The sequence below is a fragment of the Podarcis vaucheri genome (assembly GCF_965113315.1).
Source record: "Podarcis vaucheri genome assembly, chromosome: 12".
Taxonomy (NCBI): Eukaryota; Metazoa; Chordata; class Lepidosauria; order Squamata; family Lacertidae; genus Podarcis; species Podarcis vaucheri.
This window is the reverse complement of record NC_138750.1, coordinates 46,821,196-46,848,819: the sequence shown is the minus strand read 5'-3', so window position 1 is coordinate 46,848,819 and position 27,624 is coordinate 46,821,196. Positions and strand designations below refer to the sequence as shown.

Sequence of the window (27,624 nt, the reverse complement as noted above, 5' to 3'; positions counted from 1 at the left end):
TGAATTAAGTTCTTAATCCGAGGTACCACTGTACCTCCTGGTTCTTTGAGTCAGGAAATCAGAAAAAAGGCACGCACTTTTTAAGTGATGAAGTCATCTTTTGCATTGCTTGTGAACCAGTGAGGCCATTTGTGTTGTGTGGTTTTAGGTTATCCGCATGTATTTTGTATGTACATGATCCATTTTTTAAAAGCACAATTATGATGTGTGCACATGCATGCATTTCTATAAGGAAATGAGGTCTGAATGTGAAGGTGGAGATTTGCACCAGCCTTTTTTCCATATTCTGCATAAACAATGTCTGAAAAATATTCATGTGCACATAACATAACAACATAACATAACATAACATAACATAACATAACATAACATAACATAACATAACATAACATAACATAACATATAAAGGTAAAGGTAAAGGTACCCCTGCCCGAACGGGCCAGTCTTGACAGACTCTGGGGTTTGTGCGCCCATCTCACATCTATTGGCCGGGGGCCAGCGCTGTCCGGGGACACTTCCGGGTCACGTGGCCAGCGTGACAACGCTGCTCTGGCGAGCCAGAGCCGCACACGGAACGCCGTTTACCTTCCCGCTGGTAAGCGGTACCTATTTATCTACTTGCCCCCGGGGGTGCTTTCGAACTGCTAGGTGGGCAGGCGCTGGGACCGAGCAGCGGGAGCGCACCCCGCCGCGGGGATTCGAACCGCCGACCTTTCGATCGGCAAGCCCTAGGCGTTGAGGCTTTAGCCCACAGCGCCACCCGCGTCCCTCAACATAACATATAACATATAACATATAACAAAACATAACATAACATAACAACATAACGTATTCAAAGCAGGGCAATCCCAATTTAAATAATGGATAACCTCAGGTACATACCTATGTATTCTCAAACATGCCAAAACTTTGGTGAGTATTTTAACAAAAATCACAATGGCTGTAAATATTCACATCTTTCAGCACCTGGAAATCATAAACAGCACCTGGAAATCTGAACTAAAGTTCTAAAAACCATGAAGATATTCTGCAAAAGACAGCCCTGTCTGTCACACTCTTTATCTTAGGAACTTAACTTCTCCTCTCTAGGCCAAACTAGAGCTGGCCTGATTGCTTTTTCAAGCAGAAATAGCTTGTGTTTGGGTAAGGGAGCCGGGAACTGAGCCAAATTAGGAATGTGATGTAGACTTTAAACCAGAAACGGGGAGCCTGTAGCCTTCCAGTTGTTGGACTTCAACTGCCATGAGCCCCAGCCAGCATGACCAGTGGCCAGGGGTGATGGGATTTTGTAGTCCAGCAGCATCTGAAAGGCCACAGGTTTCCCACCCTTGCTTTTCATCTTTGCCATAGTATCCAATCAGAAACGATTTTTCAAAATGTCATGTTTTCATGCCCCTGGAAGCTTTCCTTCTTGTATTGCAAATATGTGCTAGTGGTGGCGAAATCATATAATATTTTGTTAAAACAGAGGAAAGAAAACCATGGTACAAAACTTTACTACTTGGCGAAGTGATTGTCTGGTAGGGCCTTTATGATGTTGTTGTTGGCTGAAATACCCCCCCCACTTCATCTCTGTACTTTTCACACCCACCCATCCCCATAAGCACATAGGCAGTGGCTGGGAGATTCCAAAACTCCCAAAGTACATAAGGAGGAAATGCAAGGTACTTCTCCTTTGGCCACCCTCTGTGTTTCTCTCTCTTGACTAAACTGGCCCCTAATTGAAGTACACTTGGGTGATATTGATTTCAGCTAGACTGAAGTAATATGGTTTCTCCTAGACCTAAGCACACATACTATGTTATTGCGTTTGAATCCAATCTTCCATTTCAAGCAACATGTCAGAACTTGAATTGTACAAGCAGGTCTAACATTGCAGTTTCTAGGCATTAGCTCACGGTAATAAGAGCTCCTTGGAGATTTCTGTGATTATAAAAGTTGGCTTCACTGTGTTATCTTCCTTGACATTAAGATACAACTCTCTCTGGGAAACTCTTGCCAAGTATTTCATTTTTGCCAAGTTAATTAACCAGGAGAATCCCCACTAGTTTCCCACCCCTACATCAGAACTTTCCAAATGGTGGGCTGGGACCTACCAGTAAGTTGTGGGAACTTCCTGGGTGTGTTGTCAGGCTATCAGCAGAAGATGGGGGCATTGTAGGATAGATATATGTGGAAATATATTGCACCTGGTCCTGTTGACAGCAATAATACAGTTTGAATGGATTAATTTTATTCTCAGCCTAGATCAGTTACTGCCTGAATCTGGGACAGAAGCAAAAATAGATTATTATCTGTTTTAATTTTTGTGTGCATATGAATCAACTTCTTTAGTTGTCTTTATTAATTACTGTCCTTCTTTCTTTCTCTCCCTCACACACAAACACTGCTCAGGTAATATGTGTTGCTGTATATACTGTATTATGGGTGCACTGTCACCACAGTTTTGGTGTACAATTATATTTTAAATAACCCAGTTTCTGTGGGGAAGGCCACTGCTGATTTCTCAGGGTCCAGTTGATCACCATAAGACCTTCAGGTCATATAAAGCCTGCACTTTAGTGCTCAATCAAGGCAAATGTTGATTTGGGGTTTCTGCAGATTGACCTTTGCTCTGATTGAGTGCTAAAGAGTGGGTTTTTCACGGGGAAAACTCTGAACCAAAAAAATGGGCACCTGGACATGGAGCTTTAAAGTGCAGACCTGGAAAGAGGAGAGGAAAAGTACAGTAAGTGTGGATAAGCCCTACGGCTTGAAGTAGCAGCTCAACTAAAGGTTACTACTTGACCTCACACAATACAACTTTCCCAACTGGCAAGCTGATTGAAAGAAACAAATGAGAGTTTCCCCTTTCCACATTTGTCCCCACAAGAAGTGATGGTCAAATGTTGAATCATTATGGGATTTAGGGCTGTGCCAGCTACCCTTGCTCCCAACATCATGATGCTCTCCATGGTGTCCTTCTAGATTCAGGTAGGTAGTCGTGTTGTCTGACACAGTAGAAATATATAAAAAAATATTTAAAAATTGTCCAGGAGCACCTTAGAGACCAACGAAGTTTGGTACGAAAGCCCATACTAAGAACAAACTTAGTTGGTCTCTAAGGTGCCACTGGACATTTTTTTAAATTTTATTTTCATATATTTCTATGGTGTCCTTCTGACATTGATCAGAAAAACCTGCAGCAAGAAAGCCTTCACGTATGCAGGAGTCTGTAGATGTTCATGCAAAGCATTTAGATGTCAGGAGGAAGGCTAGCCAGCACAGTGGTTCAGTGCATGAAAATAACTTCTGAAGAGGGTTGACATATTGTGGGTTCACATTTTGTAGTTCTATAGTTACTGAATCCTTATACTGTTGCAGCAGTTCTAAAGAGTTCCATTCCGTTCTAATAACTTGTTTATCAATTATAAGAATATGGAGCTATACAGCATTTCCCCCTTTCGTTATGTAGCAATAACAAGAACACATTTAAGGAGCTTCCATGATGATACAATTAAACTGCAGTTACAGGAATCCATCAATCAAGCTGTAGTTACAGGAATCTATGTTTTTATTGCAGTTTTTCATTGTGCCTGGATGCAGATAGTCTGATCTCATACAAGGGTAGGAGTATCTCTCTTGAGAGTCGGTTAATGAAGTGATATTGGAGACACACACTGTCAGGCGGTATTAAAATACTGCCATAGGATATTTGATAGCTCTTGTCATGTTCTGAGACGGCTCCATACCTTTTCGCACAAGCATTACCACTACTTGCTTGTTAATGTTACAGGTATATATGCAAATTACCACTGTTTGTATGCAAGAAGAAGATTGTCCCTTCATTCTTGCCTAGAGATGCAAAGAAGTGGAGAAAAACTGTTAATGATGTTGATACAAGCAATTCTTAGAACTTTGAATTAGTATATTTCTTTTAAATGTTGCTGCACATCTCCAAGTATTTCAAGATTCAGTCAACCATCTGGCATGAGTGAAGAATAGATTGGAAGAGATGTGCTAGCCAACACAAGCCAGGCTTCTTAGCCTGCAGCAAAGGTCCTTTCTCTAAACCATATTTTCATAATACATTTTTTAGGACTAGCCAACATGCTCTGAACCAACAGTTCTCCTCCTGGCTTGCAGTGATACTGACTACCTCCACTTAAGAAGTTTCAAACTTCAAAACACGGCCAGCTCATTTATTTTTTGTCTGGCAGTACACAGAGATGTAGTTAGAAACAAGTAATTATGGACAAAAATTAGGATTTTCCCACCAGAGTGATTAACCCATGACGGGGTTCAGGAAATTGACTTTCCCAGGCAGATTCAGATTATCTGAGTGTAAGCGACATTGATTCTGATTAGAGAAATTAACCTGAGTTTTGATAGTATTTTCAAGGCAATACTTACTGGGATGGAGTGGGATATCCCATATTTTTCCGTCTATAAGATGCCCCCTATTTTGGGGGACTCTGATTTAAGAAAAATGGGGGGGGGAGATGTATCTGTGTATAAGACGCCCCCAAATTTTTGACTTTTCTTTTTTGGAAAAAAACCTAGTCGTATACATGGAAAAATACAGTAAGTGAAAAAAGTTCACATAGATAGTTTTTCCTCTATTTATTACGACACTTGCACTTGTGCTTCCTCCTCAGCTGAGTTTACATGGAATTGCTGTCTTACACTTAAGTAGGTGTGATTGACTGACTGACTGACTGACTGATTGATTCATTAATGTATATAAATTTGTAATTTTTTGGATAATCAGGCTTATTTCCAATACAAAAGTGCACATGTTGGTGCTATGAGTTAATTGCACTTCAGCAGGCTCTAGTGGCATAACTGACCCTTATAGTTGGTTGGGGAGGCTCTGCCCTCCTGGCCTTCTGGGAAATGATAGAACTCAGGAAGCCATGTGAAACCTCTTTGGCAACTTCAGGTGGAGGTCCAGCACAATAAGAGGTCAGAGATGCTCCAGGTTGCTTATTCATTGGAAAAATGGTAGAAATCAGGGTTTTTTTCATGCTAAATAAGCTATCTCTTTGCTACTAAAAAGTGCAGTTTCTTACCAAGTATAACTTAGTATCCAAAGTTGTTGCTGTGCTAATACTACGGTCTATGTGCCCTTGCTTTTTTCCCTACCTCAGCTGTTTTGAAGGTTTGGGGCAACTTGGAATGGCATATGATATAGCAGGGGTGGGGGCAACCCTACATATGCATGCATTGAAGTAATATGTGTGGTTGGGGGGCGGGAGGTCTTTATTCCCAGCCATGGTTTTCCATCACACAAAGCACTTTATTTGCTTTTATTTATTTATTTACTCCATTTTATTTTGAGTGGTATTGCCTATAGGAAAAAATCCCCCTCCGTAGTAAAGTAAGTTTTGGGTGTTTGTTATGAATGAAACTATTACCTCAAAGTTTTAAAGAATAAAAAGAATAAAAAGAGAGGGGTGGAGGAGAATTCAGGTTTTCCAGAGCTTCTCGGTTTTACATCTTTATTCTTGCCATCTCACATGCACTTCTATTTCAGCTGTCATATTAATCACCTGGCAATTGGGAGAAATGGGACCAATTTATTTGCTTTAAAAGGGTTTGCTGTGTGATCTTTGGCAAGATGTTTAAGCGTCCTTGTGTCTGTCTTCTGTTTGAGAACTCTGGGTAAAGTCACATTCCTACCTTGCAGGTCTGCTGTGAGAATAGTGTAATCAATTGTTGTAACTCATTTAAGATGAGAAGATACAGAAATGTTCCCTCAGTATTTAAATGATGAAATCAACCTCACTTTTTCTTCTTTTCTGTGCTAGAAAATGGAAGTTACTTATTTTTAAGATGATAACATTCTTTTTTAAACAGTCTCTGCCACGGGTTGTACTTTCAGACTCCTTTATTTGTGCACTTAATAAGTGCTGCTGCTCTTAAGGATTTTCCCCACCAGGACACAATTATTTTCACCCCTGTGGGTTGCTGTAATTTTTTTTAATTTACAACCATTCAGGCAATGGCACCTCCTAAGGAGCCAGGCATGAGCTTTGTAGTGGCTAACCTTGACTCAAGAGCAAACCATGGGAGTGGAAGATGTTGACGCAATATCTAGGTGGTGTGGGAACAACTTTAGTAGTTGCAGCAGAAACTCCAATATGCACCTAAGTGAACAGATTCTTCCATTTGGGCCATGATCCGGTGACATGCTAGCACACCCCTTGATGTGAGTGCTTGCACTTATTGGTCCAAGTAGGGGAAACTGCCACCTGTGTTTTGTGTAGCTGCCCTTCTGATGCTGCCGTTTAGTATAATTCCTCTTCTCACCGTTGGCCCTTTTGTTATTCACAGCTTGTAGCTGTATTCGATGAGCAAGACCCACACCATGGAGGAGATGGCACCAGTGCCAGCTCCACTGGCACCCAGAGTCCCGAGATCTTTGGCAGTGAACTGGGCACCACTGCTGTGTCAGCCTTCCAGCCTTACCAAGCAACAAGTGAAATTGAGGTCACGCCTTCAGTCCTTCGCACAAGTGAGTAAAGGTTCCCGGTGCCTCGGCACATTTCATCTTCATTTACTGGGATGCCAACTTCTGTTACCCTCTCATGCTGCTGGGAATATGATTCATTATGTGTCTTTATCAGAAGCTGATTAAAGTTCAGAAAAGGGGTAAATGGTTGAGGCAGGCAAGTAAATAAGCTTCTGCCTTTTTGGTTTTTAATACAGTGCTTATGAGCTGCTTTAAACACTCATAAACATGTGTGTGTGTGTGTGTGTGTGTGTGTGTGTGTTGCATCCCCAATTCCTAAGTAGCCAAGCATGAAAACTTGTAGCACAGTTTCCAGATTGTAGTTTCCAGAGTGGCAGGATTGACCTAGCAAGTGAAGATAAAAAAGATGAAAAAATGAAAAATTGGTCTATAGTACGTGCTTTGAGTTGCAAGAGACTATGAATATCACGGAGGTTGCTTGCATCACCTGGCAGTTAAACATAACCCAATGGCACAGTGAGTTATATGCCTTTCTACCCCTTTCAAATAAAAAAAAAGATCAGGGAGTTGTCTTCACATCTCAAGATCTGAATATGTCAAATTCAGGGTGAAAATAAGGACACATTGCAATAGGGATTACATTTAAAGTTATTCCCCTACTCTTATTTCACGCAGTACAACTTAGTGCTTGTTCTGATGTCATGTCACAATGCATTTGTTTGCCCATGCTACCAATCATTGTAGGGCAGGGACAGGGAAACTCACAGTATCTCTATGTCAGGACATGGGGTTTCCTGTTGGAGGAGGTGGTAAAGGAGGGCAAGAAATAAATATGGGCTCCTAATTTTGGTAGTATTCTGTTTCTTGTCCCCTCATTCCCCTCCCAATATCTGGAATAAGCCTTCAGAAGATTTAGAAAATGGGCTTAGAATATCGCTACATTGCTGGACTACTTAAACACTGGTTCATGGCTACGTTTCAGTTGTCAGAAACCTTAGGTTGCAAGGATGAGCTGAGACTGAACTTTATTGCTTGATAAGCTTGTCAACTGAGGAGTGTTGCCAACATATAATCTAGATCAACTTCCTCCAACTTACTCTCCATATGTTTTTGATTACAACAGCTCCAACTGGGGCTGATGGAACTTGTAGTCCAAAACAGCTAGACAGCACTGCATTCAGAGAAGGTTGATCTAAGGTAGGCATGGCCAAACTTGGCCCTCCAGCTGTTTTGGGACTACAATTTCCATCATCCCTGACCACTGGTCCTGTTAGCTAGGGATGATGGGAGTTGTAGTCCCAAAACAGCTGGAGGGCCAAGTTTGGCCATGCCTGATCTAAGGGAAGGGTTTATCATCTTGTAGCTTGACTCTACCTTGATTAAACAAATGGTTTGCTGTTCCCCAAGAGTTAAGTAAGGCTCAAATAGAAACTAATGAAATAGAGAATCCACACACACTTCAAAAATGTCATTGGACAGATGAGTGGGAAAGGTAACAGCAAAGGCATGGTATGCTTCAATATTTTCAAAGGAATTCCAGGGATACAGCACTTCTCCTCCCTTCCCCCCCAAACTATATTGCAATACAAAACACTACAAAAGTTTCCTTTCTCCATTGACTTTCCTAAGTGTTATCATTCAGCAAATAAAACTGTTCATGTTACATTGATTAAAACATGAGAGGAAGGAACTTGTCCACCTCTTAGTCAACTCAAAATGCAAAGAACTTCTTACTGGATCACACCAAAGTCCATTTAGTTTATCATTCTATTTCTGGCAGTGATGAAATAGATACCTCTAGAACAGCCTTCCGCAAGCATGGCCAGTAATTGGGAATGATGGGAACTGTAGTCCAAAACATCTTGTTGGGGAAGGCTTTTGTGTGGCGAGGCCCCCAAACCAGCCCCTCATTAGAATAAAATTCACACTGACACAGAATTTTGGTTTAAAGTTATTGGGAAAATTTTAGGCCACAACTTTATTGATTACAGAAATATGAGCGGTATTGGCTTAGGCATTGGCAAAGGACTACAGTGGTGCCCCACAAGATGAATGCCTCGCAAGACGGAAAACTCGCTAGACGAAAGAGTTTTCCGTTTTGGAGGTGCTTCTCAAAACGAATTTCCTATGGCCTTGCTTCGCAAAACGACAATGTCTTGCGAGTTCCTGCTGGTTTTTTTCCCCTTCCCCCCCTTTTTCTAAGCCGCTAAGCCGCTTATCAGCTGATCCAATCAGCAGATAAGCAGCTAAAAGCCGCTAATAACGCTAATAGCGCTAATCCGCTAATCCGTCAATGGGCTTGCTTCGCAAGACGAAAAAACCGCTAGACGAAGAGAATCACAGAACGGATTCTTTTCGTCTTGCGAGGCACCACTGTATATCGGACTCCTGCCCCCTTTGCAGGAAGTCAGTAAGGGTAAACCACCCACAGAGGAAGCCACACCGGGGGAACCTGCCTGTAGCTCTCCTCAGTGTCCCCAGAGGCCTGGCATGGCCCTAGTCCCTCAAGCAGACTTTGGACAGGATCCAGGCCCTGGATTCCTTTAACGGAATGCCCTTGGTCAATGGAGGGGCAGGCGATGGCTGATCTCCCCTCCCCCACAAATCAATGAGCCAATGCCTAACCACCAAACCTTACAAAGTTGTGACGATTGCTAAGAGGTAGGTGAAAACCAAGTGGCCAGTGCCAATCTTCCAAATGGAAAAATTCCTACCTGGCCCCCGTCCCAAGACACGCGACCAACCAAAGTCCAAAGCAAGGCCAGAGGACATCTAAAATAAAGGGTGGGTGGGTGTTCGGCAGTGTGAAGCAGGTGCCTGACACACGTCATGCTGCCACTTTTATATCCCTCCACGATCACCTCACACAAAAGTGATTGGCCAAGAAGCTGGGGTGATTGTGGTGCCACCCTAGCATGATGGCATTGCTCCGCCCATGCCGGGGGGGGAGGAGGAACCGGCCTGGGGGCCTGCCCGCAACCAGGACCATCCTTAAAGATGATCCCACCTCTAAAATTGCACAAAGGGGGCACTCACTGTTTGTGACGTACTGTACTCTGATGTGGATAGCTTAGGTTGTTCCTTTACCAAATTGTGGGTCCATGGATCTGCCTTACAGCTGAGGGATTAGGCTAGGCTTAAGCCAGACTTTTTATAGTCTCTTCTACCCCTGATTCTTTAAAAATGCAGTCGGTTTGAACCTTCATCCCCATTAACTGTCATGTGCATCTACTGCTTGTCCTCTATACTGAAAATATAGCACATTGCAGAAAACTGTTTAAAGAGACTAACTTAGACAATGTATTTGCATGACATTTATGCTCAGGGAAGAAATGTGTGAAATATTTTGGCACAGATATCCTAGAAAATCAAAAGCAATGTTCTGTGTACAACTTAAAAGAATTTCTTTCTTTCCTTTGTGGAATATTTTTTTGTTCTTCGGGATGCTGCGCCCTGTGGGTAATTGGAGCCATACCAACAGCGTGATTTGACATTAAGGCAAACCGATTTCAAATACCTGATTTAAATATACTTTGAAAATAGAAATAATATCCCTATTGTATTTCCTTTTTAACTTGTGAAGTGAAGCATGGCATACAAATGGTATTCTCAGGATTTCAAATAATTACCTTCTTATACTGTTCAGCTTCTATTCAGCTCATAAAACCCATCCAGTTTCATGGTAGTTGCAGATCCTGATTATTACATGTTGACAAGATCATATATCTATTAATTAGATTGGAGATGGGATGCAAAATTGCTGTAATTATTGTAATTTTCCAGCTAATTGTAGGGTTGGTGGTGAATATTTTACTTCTACCAAATGAAAAACAGTATTCCATCCGAAATTGTTTGGTAGCAGTTGTAGATATTTCTCTTTTTCTCCTTTGGTGCTTTGCAATTTTATTATTCCCCCACCCGCCTCCGCCTGCCCTGCATATGCTTTTTCTAAGTACCAAATGGGCTACACCTTTTGACAATGCAGCTCATGTGGCAAAGCCTACATTTTGTTCTGCTGTTTGCATGCATCTGAGGGGTAACAGAGCAGCCTCTGTTTCGACGCACTGTCTAGGCGTATTAAGCTAAGGCTGAATGATCTGCTGAGATTTTCATCTTCCTTTGTTCGGGTTGCCTTGTTCCCCCCCGCCACTTTTTTGGTTTGTGTTTAAATTGTACCACCTTCCCTAGAAAGGAAAAGGTTAGCTAGATCAGCTCCAGCTGAGAAAGTAATATGCATCTGGACTGCCATTACCCCCTATGCACAAGACATAAAACCATGCATTCTCTGCAATAACCATGTACTGTGTGCATGGAGAGATGGCTTAGATTGGATTTTTGCAACAAATCAAGAATAATACTGGGAAATAAAGTCTTTGTGCTATTCTGTATAGAAACACTACAAGTCTTCCTTCCTTCCTTTTTTAAAAGTTTCTTATCTCCTTGTTTTTAACATCTATTTTTATATAAAATATTACCTAAACTAAATTTTCTGCTGCTGCATTTATTTAGTTTAGAGTAACTGTGTACTAGATAAAAGTGCATTTTTTATCATTACTAAGTGGGTATCTGTGTACTTTACAGAAGATGTACATAGGGAGCTTGCTGTGGAAGATGGGTTGAAGCAAACTGATGCTTATTCCCTGCTGAAATGTAGAAACTGGAGGCGCAGGTGAAAATTGCCAAACCTAATGAGCAATTTGGCAGATAAGACAGGATGTCAGGCAATGACAGTTCAGCCGCAGCGGCACTGCCTGTAAACCAACTTGTTTGTTTCAGAGGACTGAATTTAAATACCATAAATGTGATCGCTTGCCATCAGATAGCAAACAAGAGCTTTTCTCCTAAATATGTAGCTGTGCAAGCTTTAAAACATTTGAAGTGGTTTAGAAATGTCTGTCCTTCCTTTCTCATTAAGAGTTTATGTATATTTAGAAGTGAAGAAACTGGACAGCTTAAAAAAATAGCAAGGGAATATAAAACAACTCATTAAATCTTCAGATCATCCTTATATTAAAACGTAAGAGATAAAATGTGTAACTAAAATATCTCAGTGCTTATCCCCCACCAGTAAATGCCTGTTTCGTTTCTTTTCTTTTCTTTTCTTTTCTTTTCTTTCTTCTTCCATTCTTTTTGTTAAGTCTTAAATCACTACTGGAAATGGTTTGCGCTCTGGTTTTGGTGGTCTAAAAAGTTAGTAAACTTCAGAGCTAGCCCAACATTTTCTTTATTGACCCATCCCTGGCCATATTCCATCAGACCGGGGGTTGGACTAAATGACCCTCATCTCCCTTTCCAACTGTGTGTTACTACAAAAAGCAACTACAGTGGTGCCTCGCAAGATGGAAATAATCCGTTCCACGAGTCTCTTCGTCTAGCGGTTTTTTCGTCTTGCGAAGCAACCCTATTAGCGGATTAGCGCTATTAGCGGTTTAGCGGCTATTAAAGGCTTAGCGGCTAAAAGGCTATTAGCGGCTTAGCGGCTTAGAAAAAGGGGGGAAGCGAAAAAAATCGCAAGACTCGCAAGACGTTTTCGTCTTGCAAAGCAAGCCCATAAGGAAATTCGTCTTGCGAAGCGCATCGAAAAATGGAAACCCTTTCGTCTAGCGGGTTTTTCGTCTTGCGAGGCATTCGTCTTGCGGGGCACCACTGTACTCTGCTTGATGGCTGTACTCTGCCTCCACAGTCGGAGGCAATAATGCTTCTGAATAACAGTTGCTGGAAACCACGGGAGGGGAGGGGACGCTGGTGCTTGAATCCTGCTTGTGGGTTTCCCACAGACAAAGGGTTGGCCACTGTGAGAACAGGATGCCAGACTAGATGGACCATGGGCCTGATCCCATTATGGCTCTACTGTTGCACAAGTGGTTCTACCCTGGCTCTTTTCATGCATTGTAATATTGTCTGTACCTGATATGCCAAATTCGTCCCCAGCCTGGCCTGGATCTACTGTATTTTTCACTCTATAAGACGTACTTTTTCCCTCCTAAAAAGTAAGGGGAGATGTGTGTGTATCTTATGGAGCGAATGCAGGCTGTGCAGCTATCACTGAAGCCAGAGCAGCAAGAGGGATTGCTGCACAGCGATCCCTCTTGCTGTTCTGGCTTCAGTGATAGCCACGCAAAGCCTATTCAGGGCAGGGGGAGCCTTCCTCCTGCTGCCCTGAAGAGGCTTTGCGTTGCTTTCAGCACAAGGTCAACTGTGACACCATTTGCCCGGGGTGAAGGAGCAACTGTTACCATCTCCTGCTTCCATGTTTAGTTTTGTGAGCATGTGGTTCTTCAAGTATCTGTTGTGTTTTCAAAATGTCACGAGGTTCTTTGAGGACACTAGCCAGAAAGCAGGATATAAATCAACTAACTAAATAAACAGTACTAAATTGTATCTCCAGAGTAGACTTAGCAGGTATCTTATCTTGACTTCTGTGGCTGACTGGCTTTCTGAAGGAGGACTGGCCAATTCACACCAATACTTGGACTTGAATTTCCTAAGCGTGCCAGCTCCTTGACCCTAGCCTTGTGCTTGTGTTCAGGCACTGCACTGAAGAGTGGGGATTTTGCACATCACTGCAGCGCTACTGGGTTTTGTTTTGTTTTATGTTTGCCATTAGCAGTGGCATGGGAAAAGCTTAATTCTAAGCAGCTTCTATGAGTTCCATGGTCATGTGAAGCCCCACAGAGACCGTTCGCCTGAGGTGTTGATGAAGCTGAAAAGGAACCACCCACAGCAGGCGGCTTGTGTTGTTCTCTTCCGTTCACAAACAGATGTCATCCCCTTGAGACCAGAGAAGCGTGAGTAGGTGGGCCGAGAGATTCATCTGTGGATACACCCTGTGGTGCTGTCTCATCAAGGGAGAGTTGAAGCAGATAACAAACTAGGGCTGGAGCACAGCTGTTTCTTTTCCCTGAGCTATCCAGGGAGCCGTCTATGTTAGCCTCTTCCGTGAAAAGTAACACCCACCCTCCCAAAAGCAGGAGAGGGGAAACTGCATCTAGTCATATGAATCACATGCCAGAAACAGTTCCCCAGAAATTTAGCATTTAATTTAGTAGGTCACGTATCTCCTTACTTTCTCCATAAATTCACTTTCTTTTAAAATAAAGCCAGGTGCTGTCCTACCACCTTTAACTGGTGATGACAATTTCTGCTAGCCTCTCTCATGCGTGATTTTGTAAGCACCAAAGCCCAGCAGATAAAAATCGCTCCTTTTTGCAGCTCTTGATAAGATTTTTTTTTTGTTTATCTATACCGACTGTATTTATTTTTCATTTCCCTTTAGTGTGAGAAATTGCTTTGCAATCCCGTTTTGAGTTTGCTTTTTTATCTTTTCTCCCCTTCTCTCCACCCCCCCAAAAGTAGCAAGATATTTCTAAGTAAGTAATCCCTGTCCATCTTGAAATGGAAGAAGCGTGACTCAGGAAGAGCTACTGGCCCAGTATTTGTGACATGTTTGTGACAAAGATAGGTTAATGTGGTCCTAGGCTAGATCCAGGGTTATTATCTAAAAGCACATTGCACAGCAACTTTGAAGCTAAGCAGGCCTGGTCAGTACCTAGATGGGAGACCAGCTAGGGCCCCTAGGTACTTGTGTTCCACGTGGAAGAAAGGGTATTAATGTCATGATAATAATGATGATGACCATGATTATATATTAGATATGGAGGTTCCTTTGATAGCTTTTTTGGGGAAAGCAACACATAAATGATATTACTATTAATAATTTTATAACAACAGTTTGTCATGAGCACACACATTAAGGTAAGTCCTACCCATAGTGTCTTCAGGCTGTGAAGTAAAAAACCACTGATACAGAGCTTCCTTGCTGGCTGAATTTCAGCTTTGCAAGGCCTCCTTGAAAGGTCCCCAGTGTTTAATCTTCTCGCACAAATTTATTTTAGGCATGTTTTTATATAGTTATTGGATGTTTTACTTTCTGGGGATTTGTTGTGGAATGCACACATACTTTAATGCGTCAATGTTTGGTTTGTAAGCTGCTTTGAGGTATCTCTTTCTGTAAGAAGCAGGAAAAGCGTTAGGTAAAGAGAGAAAAGATACAGATTTAACCCTTTTCGTACATTGAGTTCACTAAGGATGGGCACATGCTTGCTTCTCAAATTGACTCTAGAGAGGTAAAATTTAAGAAAGGAGAGTGGTATCCATTCCCACTGCTATGGCCATGGCAACTATCACTGCCATTAATGACAAGTCGAAGGAAGCTCATGGGAGAGGAGGTTTGGGACTCACATCAGCCCAGCAAATTTAAATTCTCAGGAAAAATAACCCTTTTTCTGAGCATTCTCTGCAGTTGCCAATCCCAATCCCAATCCAAATTGAGCCTGGGGGAGCTCACTTATCTCTCATTTTGATGATTGCAGGCAGAACTTGCATTTCTTTATGTGGGTCAGGTTTACTATTAAACTCTTTGCTGTTGAGCTTTGATATATGTAATGCATGAAACAGCTTTAACTGTCAGCTTCCATGATTTAGCTTTCTAGATGCGAAAATGTATGATTTACTGTCTTGTACAGTACTGCAATATTCTATATGCTGGATTTTATGTCCTCTAGCTGAGAATTAGCTTTTTGCTTTCCTTTGGCAGGATTATCCACCACCCCACTTTTTATTTTATCCATTCAGATATGAAGCAGTTATGGAGTTTAGAGAGACAGGCCCATGAAGTATGGCAAATTAAGATTTTGGGAATTTACCTCAGCACCAACCCAGTAGTATTCAGTGGGCTCAAGCTAAAGCTTTAACCTAATAGGTTTCCTTACCAGGTCAAACAGTTGGGTCCATTTTATTTTTTTCATTAATGACTACAGTGGTTTTTATGCTGCTTTTTAGTACCAAAATCCTTTTAAGTTGGCTCATGATGAAACAAAATCAAAATACAACATTAACAATCCAAGCATTGTAGCCACATACCTATTAGACATGTTTAATACTTAAAAACTAGTGAAGCAGCATAAAAGCAAAAATAGCATACATCAAAATTATAGCTTCAGTGGAGTCTTGGGTTTTGCGTGGGCAGGGAGGGTGGTGGGTGTGTTGGAGAGCAAGAGAGGGGGTTTGCACGGCCCTGGTAGAGAGCGGGGGGTGGGGGTGGGAGTTCTGTGTGCAGTCGGTGATGGTGACTCTGAGAGAGGGAGAGACGGGTGTCACTATGTTGCATGGGCCTGTTTCCCCCCCATTGTAAACACCATGTGCCATTGTAATGGATTGCTTTGAAGTCATTTCTGCACCAGATAAAGGAATTTTTAGCCCCCTAATTCCCCCCTGACCTGACCCTTATTTTGCCCATCCTCTCCTTTATTTTGCCTGACCAAAGGTGGCAACCCTAGGCAGCATCCATTTCATTGGAGTTGTCTTTCAGTTTAATAAATTGTAGTTTAAACAAATGGGAAATATTTCATCAAATGCTTTACACTAGTTCATGAAATTTAGTTAGAAGTGTTTAGATAATTAGGCCATAAATGAGTTACATTCTAGTATCTCATGAAGTTGGTAATTGTCTACAGAAACTCATGCTCTCAATAAAATAATTTCAATCCCTCTTTTTAAAAAGTGCAACTGGACTGCCTTAATTAGTTGAACAATGCTAGCATCTGCATACATGCATTTAAATTGGGCTAATTTCATGCAGAGCTTATATTTATGCTGTGATTGGCCTAAATTTTGGTTTCCAAAAAGAAAATTGAATTCTGCACTAAACCTAATTTTCACTAAGGTGTACTCTAGCATGCATTTTATCCGTGCATTAATTGCAAAAGCAGTAGTTACTTGGAACTGAAATTACCTGTTGGTCTAAGTTGTTGCTTATATAGCTGTGACATGTTCTTTTAGATGCATTGCTATCATACTTCAGGGATGGCTTCTTTTATTGTGCTGCAAGCAGAAGCCCTAAGATTTAGTGGGCATCCTCTACATCACAGTCCTTCTGGTTCAGACCAAGCGCCCATGTAATCCAGCATTCCATTTTCCAATGACCAATCACGGTGCCTCTGGGGAGCCCCAAAGCAAGACACAAAGGCAGTAGTCTTTCCCCTCTTTGTTCCATAGCAGTTTGGTATTTATATTCTATTTTTAAACTGCTTTGAGGTTTTTGTTTTTTTTTTAAAAAAAACAACAACAATCAAGTGAGCCTGCAGGATAGTTCAGTCAGTAGAGCATGAGACCCAAGGTTGTGGGTTCGAGCCCCACGTTGGGCAAATAGATTCCTGCGTTGTAGGGGGTTGGACTAGATGACCCTCATGGTCCCTTCCAACTCTACAATTCTATGATTCTAAGTGGTGCAAAATTTTATTAAATAAATTAAAACATATTGTTGTTGTTGTTGTAATATTTTATAACAAACATATTGCTCTGCTTTCCTTTGGACCACATTAGTGAGGCCGAGAGGGGGATCTGGCCATCTGTGCAGCCCAAGACCTCCATAGACACTGCCCAGGCATGCACCCGAAGTCACACTCCATTGTCTCTTGAGACAGGAGGAGGCCAACTAGCAATGAAGACATGGCTATAATCTGTGTGATATATTTATTAAGAGTCTGGCATCTTCACTATACAGTTACCATTGTATACTAAAGTCCCACCTCTTTACCTTGGCCTTTGACCACCTCCTTACTCTGGATGCCCTATTCTTGTGATTGTAATTAATTTTAAACTGTATTTTAAATTGCTGTCACCTGCTCTGGAACTTTAGGGTCAAGGATACATAAGTAATAAATAATCAGTGCCCATGAGCAATGGTAGATGCTGGACTAGATGGGCGTTAGCACTTCTTATGTTCTTATTGTACTGTGCTGGCATCCATCTGTCTCGGGAGACAATGGAAGAGTGTGCCTGTGGGGCGAAGTCAAACTATTGGAAAGTTACAGCGCCTGCAGTGGCTGTAAAGAGTGATACAGGTGAGACATGTTTTGTTGCAGGTGGGTCAGATGAATGCATCCGATTATTCTTATTATTATAAGCTATGTCCCAAAAGCAGAGCAGCTAACCTTCAGTCTAAGCTGCTGGGGACGACGACAGCTTTTTAATAGAACTCTGATCTATTACTGATGAAGGAAAATGTGCAGTCAATAAGCATCATAACATCAGCAGGACAGACCATAGCTTTGTGGCAGAGTACATGCTTTGTCCTAGATTCAATCCCTGCCATTCCCTGTTAAAAGGCTCAGGTGGCAAGTGATGGGAAAGACAGGGGCATAAGACCCAGAAGAGCTACTTAAATACAGAAAAGGCAGCAGTGAATTAGACGGATAAATAATCCTCTCCAGTTACAAGGCAGCTTCCTATGTGGGCATGTTGAAAGCTGCAATTCTAGACCCCAACATCAACATTATTTTTCTACTCAAGGGGGCCAACTGCAGAGCATTAGTATTTATTAGGGGATGACATGCACTCATAAAAAACTACGCATTTCCCTTGCCCTCTGCCAGGCACCCTCCCTTTTTTTCTTGTTGACGGCTGGCTACAAACAATTTTTCATGTCATTTACATGGGCACTCCCAATTAGAATGCAAGTGAATATTTCACAGAAAAATAAATGTGACAAGTTTTGCCTTTCATGGTATTTGCGAGTTGTCTGTGAGAAAATTGGGGTTTTCTAAGCTTAATGCACATTTAAGACGGATTATTTGTATGTCTGCTGCAAATAATAATGGTTTAGAGACAACTCAGTGGGAGACTAAAGCACTAAAAAGTGCCACCTGTCAGTAACTCAATCTGTCAGAGCCTGTCTTTGCATGAAGAGGAAGTCCCTAACTGAATGAGGGTTTGAGACCCTCACCTGGTTTTGCTGGCCAGTCGAAGCTGTTCTTGGGGTATGGTCACTATCACATGCTGACAGCTTCTAGGAGCCACAGGTGAGAGCTGAGAACAGGGTGGGGACCAAAGGTAGGCAGACTACCCCAGAAGGAGGATGGCAAATCCTCCACCAGAGATAATACCCCTCTCTTAACACCCCATACACCCTTTATTGCAGTGGATCATTTCACTGTCCCAGCAATAGTGTCTAGTCTCTCCTATTGCTTTATTCAATCTTCTATCTATCCATCCATTTCATTCCCTGTTCAGGACATACAAAAGAAAGTTCTTCACACAGCCCATTATTAAACTGGAATTCACTCCCTCAGGATGTAGTGATAGCCACTAACTTGAATGACTTTAAAAGTGGACTAGGCAAACTCATGGAGGATAAGGTTGCCAGTGCCTAATAGCCAGAATGACAATGTTCTGCCTCCACTGTTAGAGTCAATATCCCTGCTTACCAATTGCTGGGAATCACAAGTGGGGAGAGTTCTGTTGCACTGATGTATTTATTTGTGGGCTTCCGGTTGACATCTGGTTGTCCACTGTGAGAAGAGGCTGCCTGGCTAGATGGGCCTTTGGCCTGATAAAGTAAGGCTATTCATACGTCCAAAGTCTTCAGATTTTTTAAAATTTTTATCTTACAAATTTGTACTTCCACCATTCTTGGTACCACCCTGCTTCTCTCTAAAAATTTCCTTGACTCCAGCTTGTAGTTATGGGTTGGAGGAACAGGGCCTGGCTTTCATATTGTTAGGCTGCCTTGTTCCCCTATTGAAGGAATAGGCAGATTTTTTTTATGAAGAGTAATGTATGTAAACATAATACTTTTAAAACAGGGGATTTATACCACACCTGCATGGTTGCATGGTCTACCTTTAAAACAAAAACAAAAAACCACCAGAATCCCATGTTTTCCCTGAAGTGAGAAGAACTCTTGATAGACTGTCATGGCAGACAATCTGATTTCACTATCCACCAATGCACTCAAATTTTATTGCCACTTCTGTACAATTTGTAGATTGTACTAGTGGGCCGGGCATTAACTTTGTTACCTAATTTCCATACCAAGACTGTTTTGAATAATAAATGCAACTAATAATTTTAAGTTTGTTTATTAAATGCAAAGTGGTGCATACAGACTTGATACAAGGGGATATGATTATTATAGTGATAATGAGCATTATTTGGAAGCTGCATAAATAAAGAAATGGCTTGGGGCAGCATTTAGTTTATACTGCAGGAGACTAGGAATACGCACAAATTATTAATTCAGGAGGCACAACAAATTGGAATTTGGGTAGCATTCAATTTTCATCATAATTGTTCTCCATTTGCTTGGGCCATTATCAGTAATTTAAGGGAATTAGAGATTCTCCTCTTAAAAGTTTCTAGTGAACTCTTTAGAATAGGAATTGTCAAACACTTATGAACCTGTGTGCATTCATTTCCTATTCATGAATGCTATATAGCAGTGAGATGTGTGGATATGCACAATACTAGAATTTTGTTTCCTTTCTATTGTACGATGGTGAGCTTTTTTTTAATCTTAGCAAGGTACTTCATTCATTGGCGTGTTTTAAACATAATGCAAAACCATATGTTAATGTTACATGAATGAGCCTGCTTCAGCCTTAGTTTCATAGCTATATTTTCCTCTGGTGTGCTCTTGAGAAGAAGATCAGAAGCATCCACTACTTGCTTTAAGCTAACCACAGTTTATCTATATATTGAGGAACAGCAGATTGTGGTTAAGCTAAAAACCATGGTTCATTGAAACATGTAAAGATCAAACTACATTTTCTGATCTTTGCTTCTTGTTAAACCACAGTGCAAACTTACCCAAGTTGATTAGATTGGGACCTAATAATAAACCAGTTAGTGTACAAATGTGTCAGGAACTAGCAGGGTTCTGAGGAGCAAATGGAAGAGGTAGCAGAGCCAGAGGCTGAACCAGAGGAAAGGGGTAGTAATTTGTGGGGTTTTGTGCCTTCCGCAAGGCAGGAGCCATAGTTGGGAGGATGGGGAGGGGTCTGAGCAGTCTAAGGAGGTGAAGGAAGAGAAATGAAACATCCATGTTCAGAATAAATATACATCTTTTGCACCAGATTCTGACTATAAAGGCCAGGGGAAGGTGCAAGGCATGTATAGCCAACGTGGTATCCTCCAGATGTTGTGGACTACACCTCACATAATACATGGCCATTGGGCATGGAGGCTGGGGCATGTGGGAGTTATAGTCCACAACATATGGAGGGTGCCAGCTTGGAGGAGGCTGGTTTATAGTTTCTCCACTCGGCTCATGGCCTAAGGGAAAGGCTGTAGCTCAGTTGCATGCAAGAGATCCTCTATTTAATTCATGCCATCTTTCTGCACTGCAAGCTGAGTGAGCTGCTGCTAGCCAGTGTAAATTAACTTTCTCCAACCTGATGCTTTCCAGATGTTTTGGGCACTAGCACCCATCATCCCTATCCATTGTCCATGCTGGCAAGGGCTGATGAATGTTATAGCCCAACAGCATCTGGGAGCATCAGGATGTATAATGCTCATGTGTATATTACTGAGCTGCATTGATTGTCTGGCTCAGTAGGTATTTTCATGTCTTCTACTTCATGCCTCATCTCTGAGCTTCCAGCATAGCCACTGCTGGAAACAAAATGAAATGTTTGAGTCAGGAAGGCAATTCTTCTGTTTAAGGTCATAACAAACATAAATTCAATCTTTTAATCCACTTACCCACCACACTGGTTTGGGGAAATTCGTCCTGGGATAAAAGTTTAGAGGGAGGATTTGACTCACCCTGTCTTCCAGATAGTCAGATTTCACATTTGTAAGGCGCCACTCTCCCCACATTTTGTGAAATTTAGCTTACCAAATTAACATTCTACCCACATCCCTAGGCATGGGTCTGAACGGTCTTTGGTGTCTGAAATGTGAGGCTTCTAAGGCTTCTAAGGCATTTCCTTTCAGTAGGTTTCTATGAAAACAAAATCAATTGTAGAAAGAAAGTTTCCCCATCTCTACTGTACAGGCTTAAAACTGTCAGATGATACCCAATGTTTGGCTTCTGACCTGAAACTGTGTTGAGTGTGACTAGTAGATAATGAATATTCTCCTCCCCTCACCCTGAATTTTTTTTAAAAGAAAACAGTTGGGAAAGGGGGGCGGGAAGTACACATTAATCATATCCTTAAAATTCTTCAAAACACCATTTTTTGCTATGTGCATTTGCCTTTTGGGTTAATTGTTTTGCAGTCAGTTTTGCATATTTGTAGGGAGTCAAAAATGTGGGGGAGAGAGTTTGGTTTTCAGCTACTTGGCTTCACAACCACTCTGAGGAATATATTGAGGGATACCGTTTATATCTTGTTTAACAACAACAACTTATTATTATTATTATTATTATTATTATTATTAATACTCCACCCATCTGGCTGGGTTTCCCTAGCATCTCTGGGTGGCTTCCAACAAAAGATTAAAAATACATTAAAACATCAGTTATTAAAAACTTCCCAAAACAGGGCTGCCTTGTAGAAGTCTATGTTCATTTCATTTTACTTTTGATTTGTATACTGTCTTTCTATATTACAATACACAAGTTGGCTTGCAAGCTTTAAACTAAATAAAATATCAAAGTAATATTCAATAATTCATTTGAATATAATAGTACACAATAAAATTAATTCTCAAAATACCAGCAAATAATAATTTAAAATTCACTCTTAGCAATTACAGTAAATAATTACTAAACAATGATCAATAAAAATAACAGCAAGTCACAATGCATAAAATACCACAATACGTACAGAACCATGTAAAAGGATCAAATTGAGCAACAAAGGCACACAACTTATATTATTATTCTTTTTAAATCCCTGCACTCCTCTTCTCCCTTCTCATTAGCTGTTTCTTCTGTTCTTAAAATTGTGACCTGGCTGTTGCTTAGCTGGACTTGATTGAGAGTGGGTGAGGTGAGGCTCCTTGCCCTTCTTTGCAGGATGATGAGGTGGTGGTAGATGTTAAACTTTCCAAGAGGAGATGTCATTCCCAGTGTTTTACCTATGAATACAAAGGAACAGTAAATGTATAAAGTTGTCCTATACTGAGTCAGAATTGGTCATTTATTCCTGCATTGCCTATTCTGATTAGCAATGTTTTTCCAAAGTGTTTCTTAATCTAGTTTAAACACCCCTCCCCCACAGACTCACACTCACACTCTTTTCAGTTTAGAAATACAGGCATTCTCTGATTTTAAATTTCCTGTAGTAGAATATTCCCCTGCATCTGTACAATCCTGTCCCCTAATGTCAGCTTCATTTGAATACACAAATTGAAAAATCAATAGGCTGGACAGGGGTATCTGTAGCATCAGGAATTTTTATAAACTGTAATGTTAACTATTGGGTTTCAGACTTGCACTGTTAAATCTATTGTTTTCCCACGTGAGTTACAGTAGCTACTTCACTAGGCTAAGAGATGTCTGTATTTCTTTCATATGCAGCTCTCTTGTTTAATCTGTTGTGTAGATACTTTTCCTATTAAAAGATTTGAAAGAAGGTTTGTAGACTAAATGCTGCACAGGTATATATTCCAAAAAGGTAAAAACCTCATCTCTTTTTTTGTGGCCTCCTAAAATTAAAATGTGTGTTGTTTGTGAAGTATATATATTTTCATCTGCATCTGGTAAATAGGCTTACAGTATTCATGTTATGGAGACCAGCAAACTAAAACATCTGGGTAATTCTATGACAAAGTTAAGAACAGCATTAAATTCTTTTAAGTAGTGGAGTCCTGCTAAATGTCTCTTTCTACCTCCTGCTCTCTTACACATACCTATGTATACAGCAATGTATCAAAAGGCAAATACTGCAAACCAAAAATGTCTGATGTAGGAATATTGTTCCATTGAAACACTAACTTCCAATGATTTGAATATAAGAGATCTTAGTTGCCAAACCAAGCTGGAGTGTTGGGAGGAAGGATCCTGCATACTTCAGCTGGATTCATGGGTGTTGTAGGGACAAGGAGGCTCTGGACCACCAGAATTTGTCATATTCCAGCTCCCATCAGCCCCAGCCAGCATGGCCAATGACTCAGGGGTTATGAGAGTTGCAGTCCAGCAACACCCAGAGTGCCACAGGTTTCCCAATCCTGCCTAGAGGGTGCCAAAATTTGTGTCTATAGCTTATGTGTTCTGACATCAAACCAAACATCGCCATTAGCAATAGTTGCATTTGTGGATGGTTAGGACTAGGGTATATTGAGAAGTATGAATGGATAAAACCCCAAATGTTATGCACTGTAGAATGGCCAGCATCAACATCAACAGTGTTCTCAGCGATTTATATATACCTGTTTTGTTTAACACCCTGGTCGGACACTGCAGGTTATTCATGCTTTTCCTTTGCACAGTTGGTATCTGTGCTTGGTTACCTAGGAAACTGCTGTTGCATGGAATTTGATTTGCTTGGTTGTCAGAGTTATATGGCTGAAATTTGAAATGAGGAGTGGTGGGCAGAGAAGACAAACCAGCTAAATGCCTGCAAATTCAGCTGTTGAATATTTGGCAGCTGAGGCAAAGCAAGAAAGGCTTATAAAGAGGTGGTTGGGATCTATATGTTGTGGCTTAGCCAAGCCAAAAACATTGTTGAATTTGGACATTTAGGATTAAATTCTGTTGCTCACCTTAAGAACATTTCTTCCATTTCTACTAAAAAATAGTGAAGTTAGTGCTCTTTCATTGAGAGTATACCAAATTAAGTGGCATCCTTATGGAAGTGTTTGCCCATCCATCTATTTCTTTATTTGTAAAGCATTCTGCCGCATGCTTCAACTTAAACAAACAAACAAACAAACAGATCTTTGACACTTTTCTCTGAACATTTCCATAGCACCTAACTCTAGTATCTATAGGTAATTGCCAGGATTAAGAATTAGGTATACAGCACATGCACTTTGCTGTCTCCACTGCATCCTCACTATTCCATATGGCAGAGTTTTTCTGGGTTCCTCCCTACTGAGATCATACTGTCTCACCTGTTATATGCATTCTGATAGCAACTTGAGACCTATTTGTCCTGACAGGTTTGTGGCCCTCGATGATATATCATTTGTACTCAGATTTGTATAATATAAATGTGGTTTCTTTCTGCAGTACTTTGTTGTGCTTTTACTTTGTTTTACTGCTGTACCGTTGTTGTTCATCTCCCTTGGCTCTGATAAGGGCAAGATATAATGGCAGAATATAAGAAGTATAAGATAATTACAATGAAGCGTAGAAATGGGGAAGGAAGTGTTAGTAGTAGTTCAGCTGAGGTCAAACGGGATTTATTTTCCAAGATAGAATTCAGTTCAACCCACCACAAGTACTGGAAGGTAGATGCATGTTCATGCAAAAGCACACTTCTTATTACTACCATTCAACTTGGTACTGTGAAATTATTTCTAGTCACTATCTCCACTTTGTTATCTTGCAAATCCTATTATCCTTTGAGGTTTTAACCACGGGTAATAGCTTACTTAATCAGAAACCTGCTCTTCTGTTCAGGCACACAAAATTTCCTTCTCATATTTCGTTTATCTAAATACTGTTGAGTTGCTAGCAATAAATATGTTTTCGTAGCTACCGTATTTTTCGCTCTATAAGACACACCTTTTCCCTCCTAAAAAGTAAGGGAAAATGTGTGTGCGTCTTATGGAGCAAATGCAGGCTGCGCGGCTAAGCAAGAAGCCAGAACAGGGAGAGGGAGTGCTGCGCAGCGCTCCGTCTCGCTATTCTAGCTTCGGGGTTAGCTGCAGAAAGCCTCCCCAGGGCAGCAAGGTGCCTTCATCCCACTGCCCTCCGGTGGCTTCGTGGGCTGTCCCAGAAGCCTCCGCAGGGCACGGGGATGAAGGCACCCCACTGCCCTGGGGAGGCTTCGCATGAAGCTAGAACAGCTAGAGGGAGCGCTGTGCAGCGCTCCCTCTAGCTATTCTGGCTTTTGGATAGGCCCGCGAAGCCTCTGCAGGGCACGGGGATGAAGGCTCCCCGTGCCCTGCAAAGGCTTCATGCAAAGCTAGACCAGCTATCCCAGCGGCTATCCCAGAAGCCAGAACTGCAAGAGGCTATCCCAGAAGCCAGATCCCTCTTGCTGTTCTGGCTTCTGGGATTCAGATTTTTTTTTCTTGTTTCCTCCCCACCAAACTAGGTGCATCCTATCGTCTGGTGCATCCTATAGAGCGAAAAATACGGTACTTAGGTTTCTGCACATCTTTATGATATTTCTCTCCTCTGCTTCTTTGACTTCGTAAAAAATTATTGTACAGTGTGTTGTTAGATTTCCTATTTCTAGCGCTTATTTAAAATGCACCTTAGCTCCAGAAGCAAATCAATATTTACAGTGCATTAGTGCCACAGAGAATTTGAAGCCTTGTGATTAGAGTTCATTGCTGATTTATCCACTCTTCAAAGCAACATTAGACATCAAACACTATCTGCCATCATCCAGGAATTTGTGACATCGCACTGGGCCTACACGTGCTTTCGTCTGGTGTTTTAATTATTTAAGCTCTTTTCCCTTTGATTTTTCTAACAGGGATATAATTCTGAAATCTCTAAATTAAGTAAACTAGGACATTATACCTAACAAACTTATATTAGGAAAAAATGTTCACAGTTCCATTCTTATTTGTATGTTGTCCCAGGTGGGTTAGGGGGACTTGTATGTGGTTGGGAGAGGGAGGTGAGCTTAATGACTACAAAGCAAAACAATGCTGGTGATTAATTAGAGGCTGGATGAGATGAATATGTCAGATCAGTTTTGGTGGAGTATTTTGCGTATTTTGTACATGTATCTCTGATTCTGGCCTTAAGCAAATGCTAATGTTAATACTCCCCCCCCCTTTTTTTAATGCTGAAATGCATTTTGGATATGTTTAAGCAATTAGGCATCCTGATTGACTTTTGTTGGTAAAGTATGGATATTAGCACTAATCATTGACATTTGAATATAGATTCATCCTGTGGAAAGACTTCATGCTGGCAGTAGACTGAGGTTTCATGTCATGTCTTCTCATTAGCCCTGCATGTAAATCTTTTGGGAGGGGGAAGGGGCACATGAAAAGAAGCATAGAAGTAGTATTTAGGCATCTCATTATACTGACTTCTGGGTTGAGGAATTTATGATGAGATTTTGGAAATTGCAAACTAATCAGTGAATGTATTATTACTGGCTTCATTATTTTTGATTTCTTCTGATACATATTAAAATTTGGGAATCCCTTCTCATACAACTACACACACACAGAGAGAGAGAGAGAGAGAGAGAGCGCTTGGAGGATGCAAACTTAGATTGGCTTTGAAGTGTGGATCTCTCTACAAACTCCTAATTAAAGCATATATGCTGTCTTAGACTTTTGACTATCCAGGAAAGAGATCTGGCAATGGTGGATAGCTCAAAGGATATGTCAGCTCAGTAAGCAGCAGCAGTGAAAAGGGCCAATTCTGTGTCTGGGATTATTAGAGAAAATATTGGAAGTAAAATGGCTTGTATGGTATAACATGTGTTATTGTGCTCAGTTCTGGCCATCCCTTCTGAAAATAAGATGATAGAGCTAGAAAATGAGTGGTCAACCACACATCAGCCACAATTATCAGGAAGTTGGAGCACCTTCTATACATCTTAGTGTTTGGGGCTTCCTAGTAAGAATGTGTGTGTGTGTGTGTGTGTGTGTGTGTGTGTATTTTGATTGGTCAAAATTCTCCAGTGAGAAAAATATATATAAATAAGATTGGTCAAAATTCTAGTCGCTCATTTTTCATGCCGCAGATAATCTTACTATATTTGCTGCCAAAAGCTGTCATGGTGGGTTGTTGTTTTTTTTACATGCTAGCCTCAGCCTATTCCCCCAATTCCATCAGCTGGGTTTGAGAACATAGACTTAAGGTCTGAATTTGGCCCTGGCAATTTGTAAGACTGCTTAATATGCTTGAAAGCCTCACTGAAGCACATAAACTGTGTACTATTATTATGTAAGAAATAATAGATTCTTCTTGATATATGTTTCTAATTATTTTTGCTTTGTTTTTATATTACATTTTGCCTCATTAGTAGCGAACATATCTCTTCCAGTGTGTTTTCTTTGTTGAGCGTATTGGAATGTAATAAAAATGTGTGGTATTTAAACAGGGAAAATAGATAGCCTAATGAAAATAAAATGCATTTTTCATTTTTACTTATTTTTCCTGTTTCCCGAATACCATGCTTGAGAACTTGCTGCTTTGGGGTTCTCTTGGGTACTGCTTGATGCCAAAGAGGTTTAAAGGCAGGAAATCATGCTGCTAAACAAATATTCAACATAGCAATATCCTTAAACTATATAAACCT

At 41.0% G+C, this 27,624-nt stretch overlaps 1 protein-coding gene across 3 annotated transcripts in view; it reads left to right on the top strand.

Moving 5' to 3' along the window:
- PARD3 (par-3 family cell polarity regulator) overlaps positions 1 to 27,624 on the top strand; it is a 551,152-nt gene that overhangs the window by 200,112 nt on the left and 323,416 nt on the right. For all 3 annotated transcript variants that reach the window (XM_082192160.1, XM_082192159.1, XM_082192158.1), the window contains exon 3: positions 6,316 to 6,496. In XM_082192160.1, the coding sequence (XP_082048286.1) occupies positions 6,316 to 6,496 (181 nt within the window). The remainder of the gene's footprint in view (positions 1 to 6,315; positions 6,497 to 27,624) is intronic.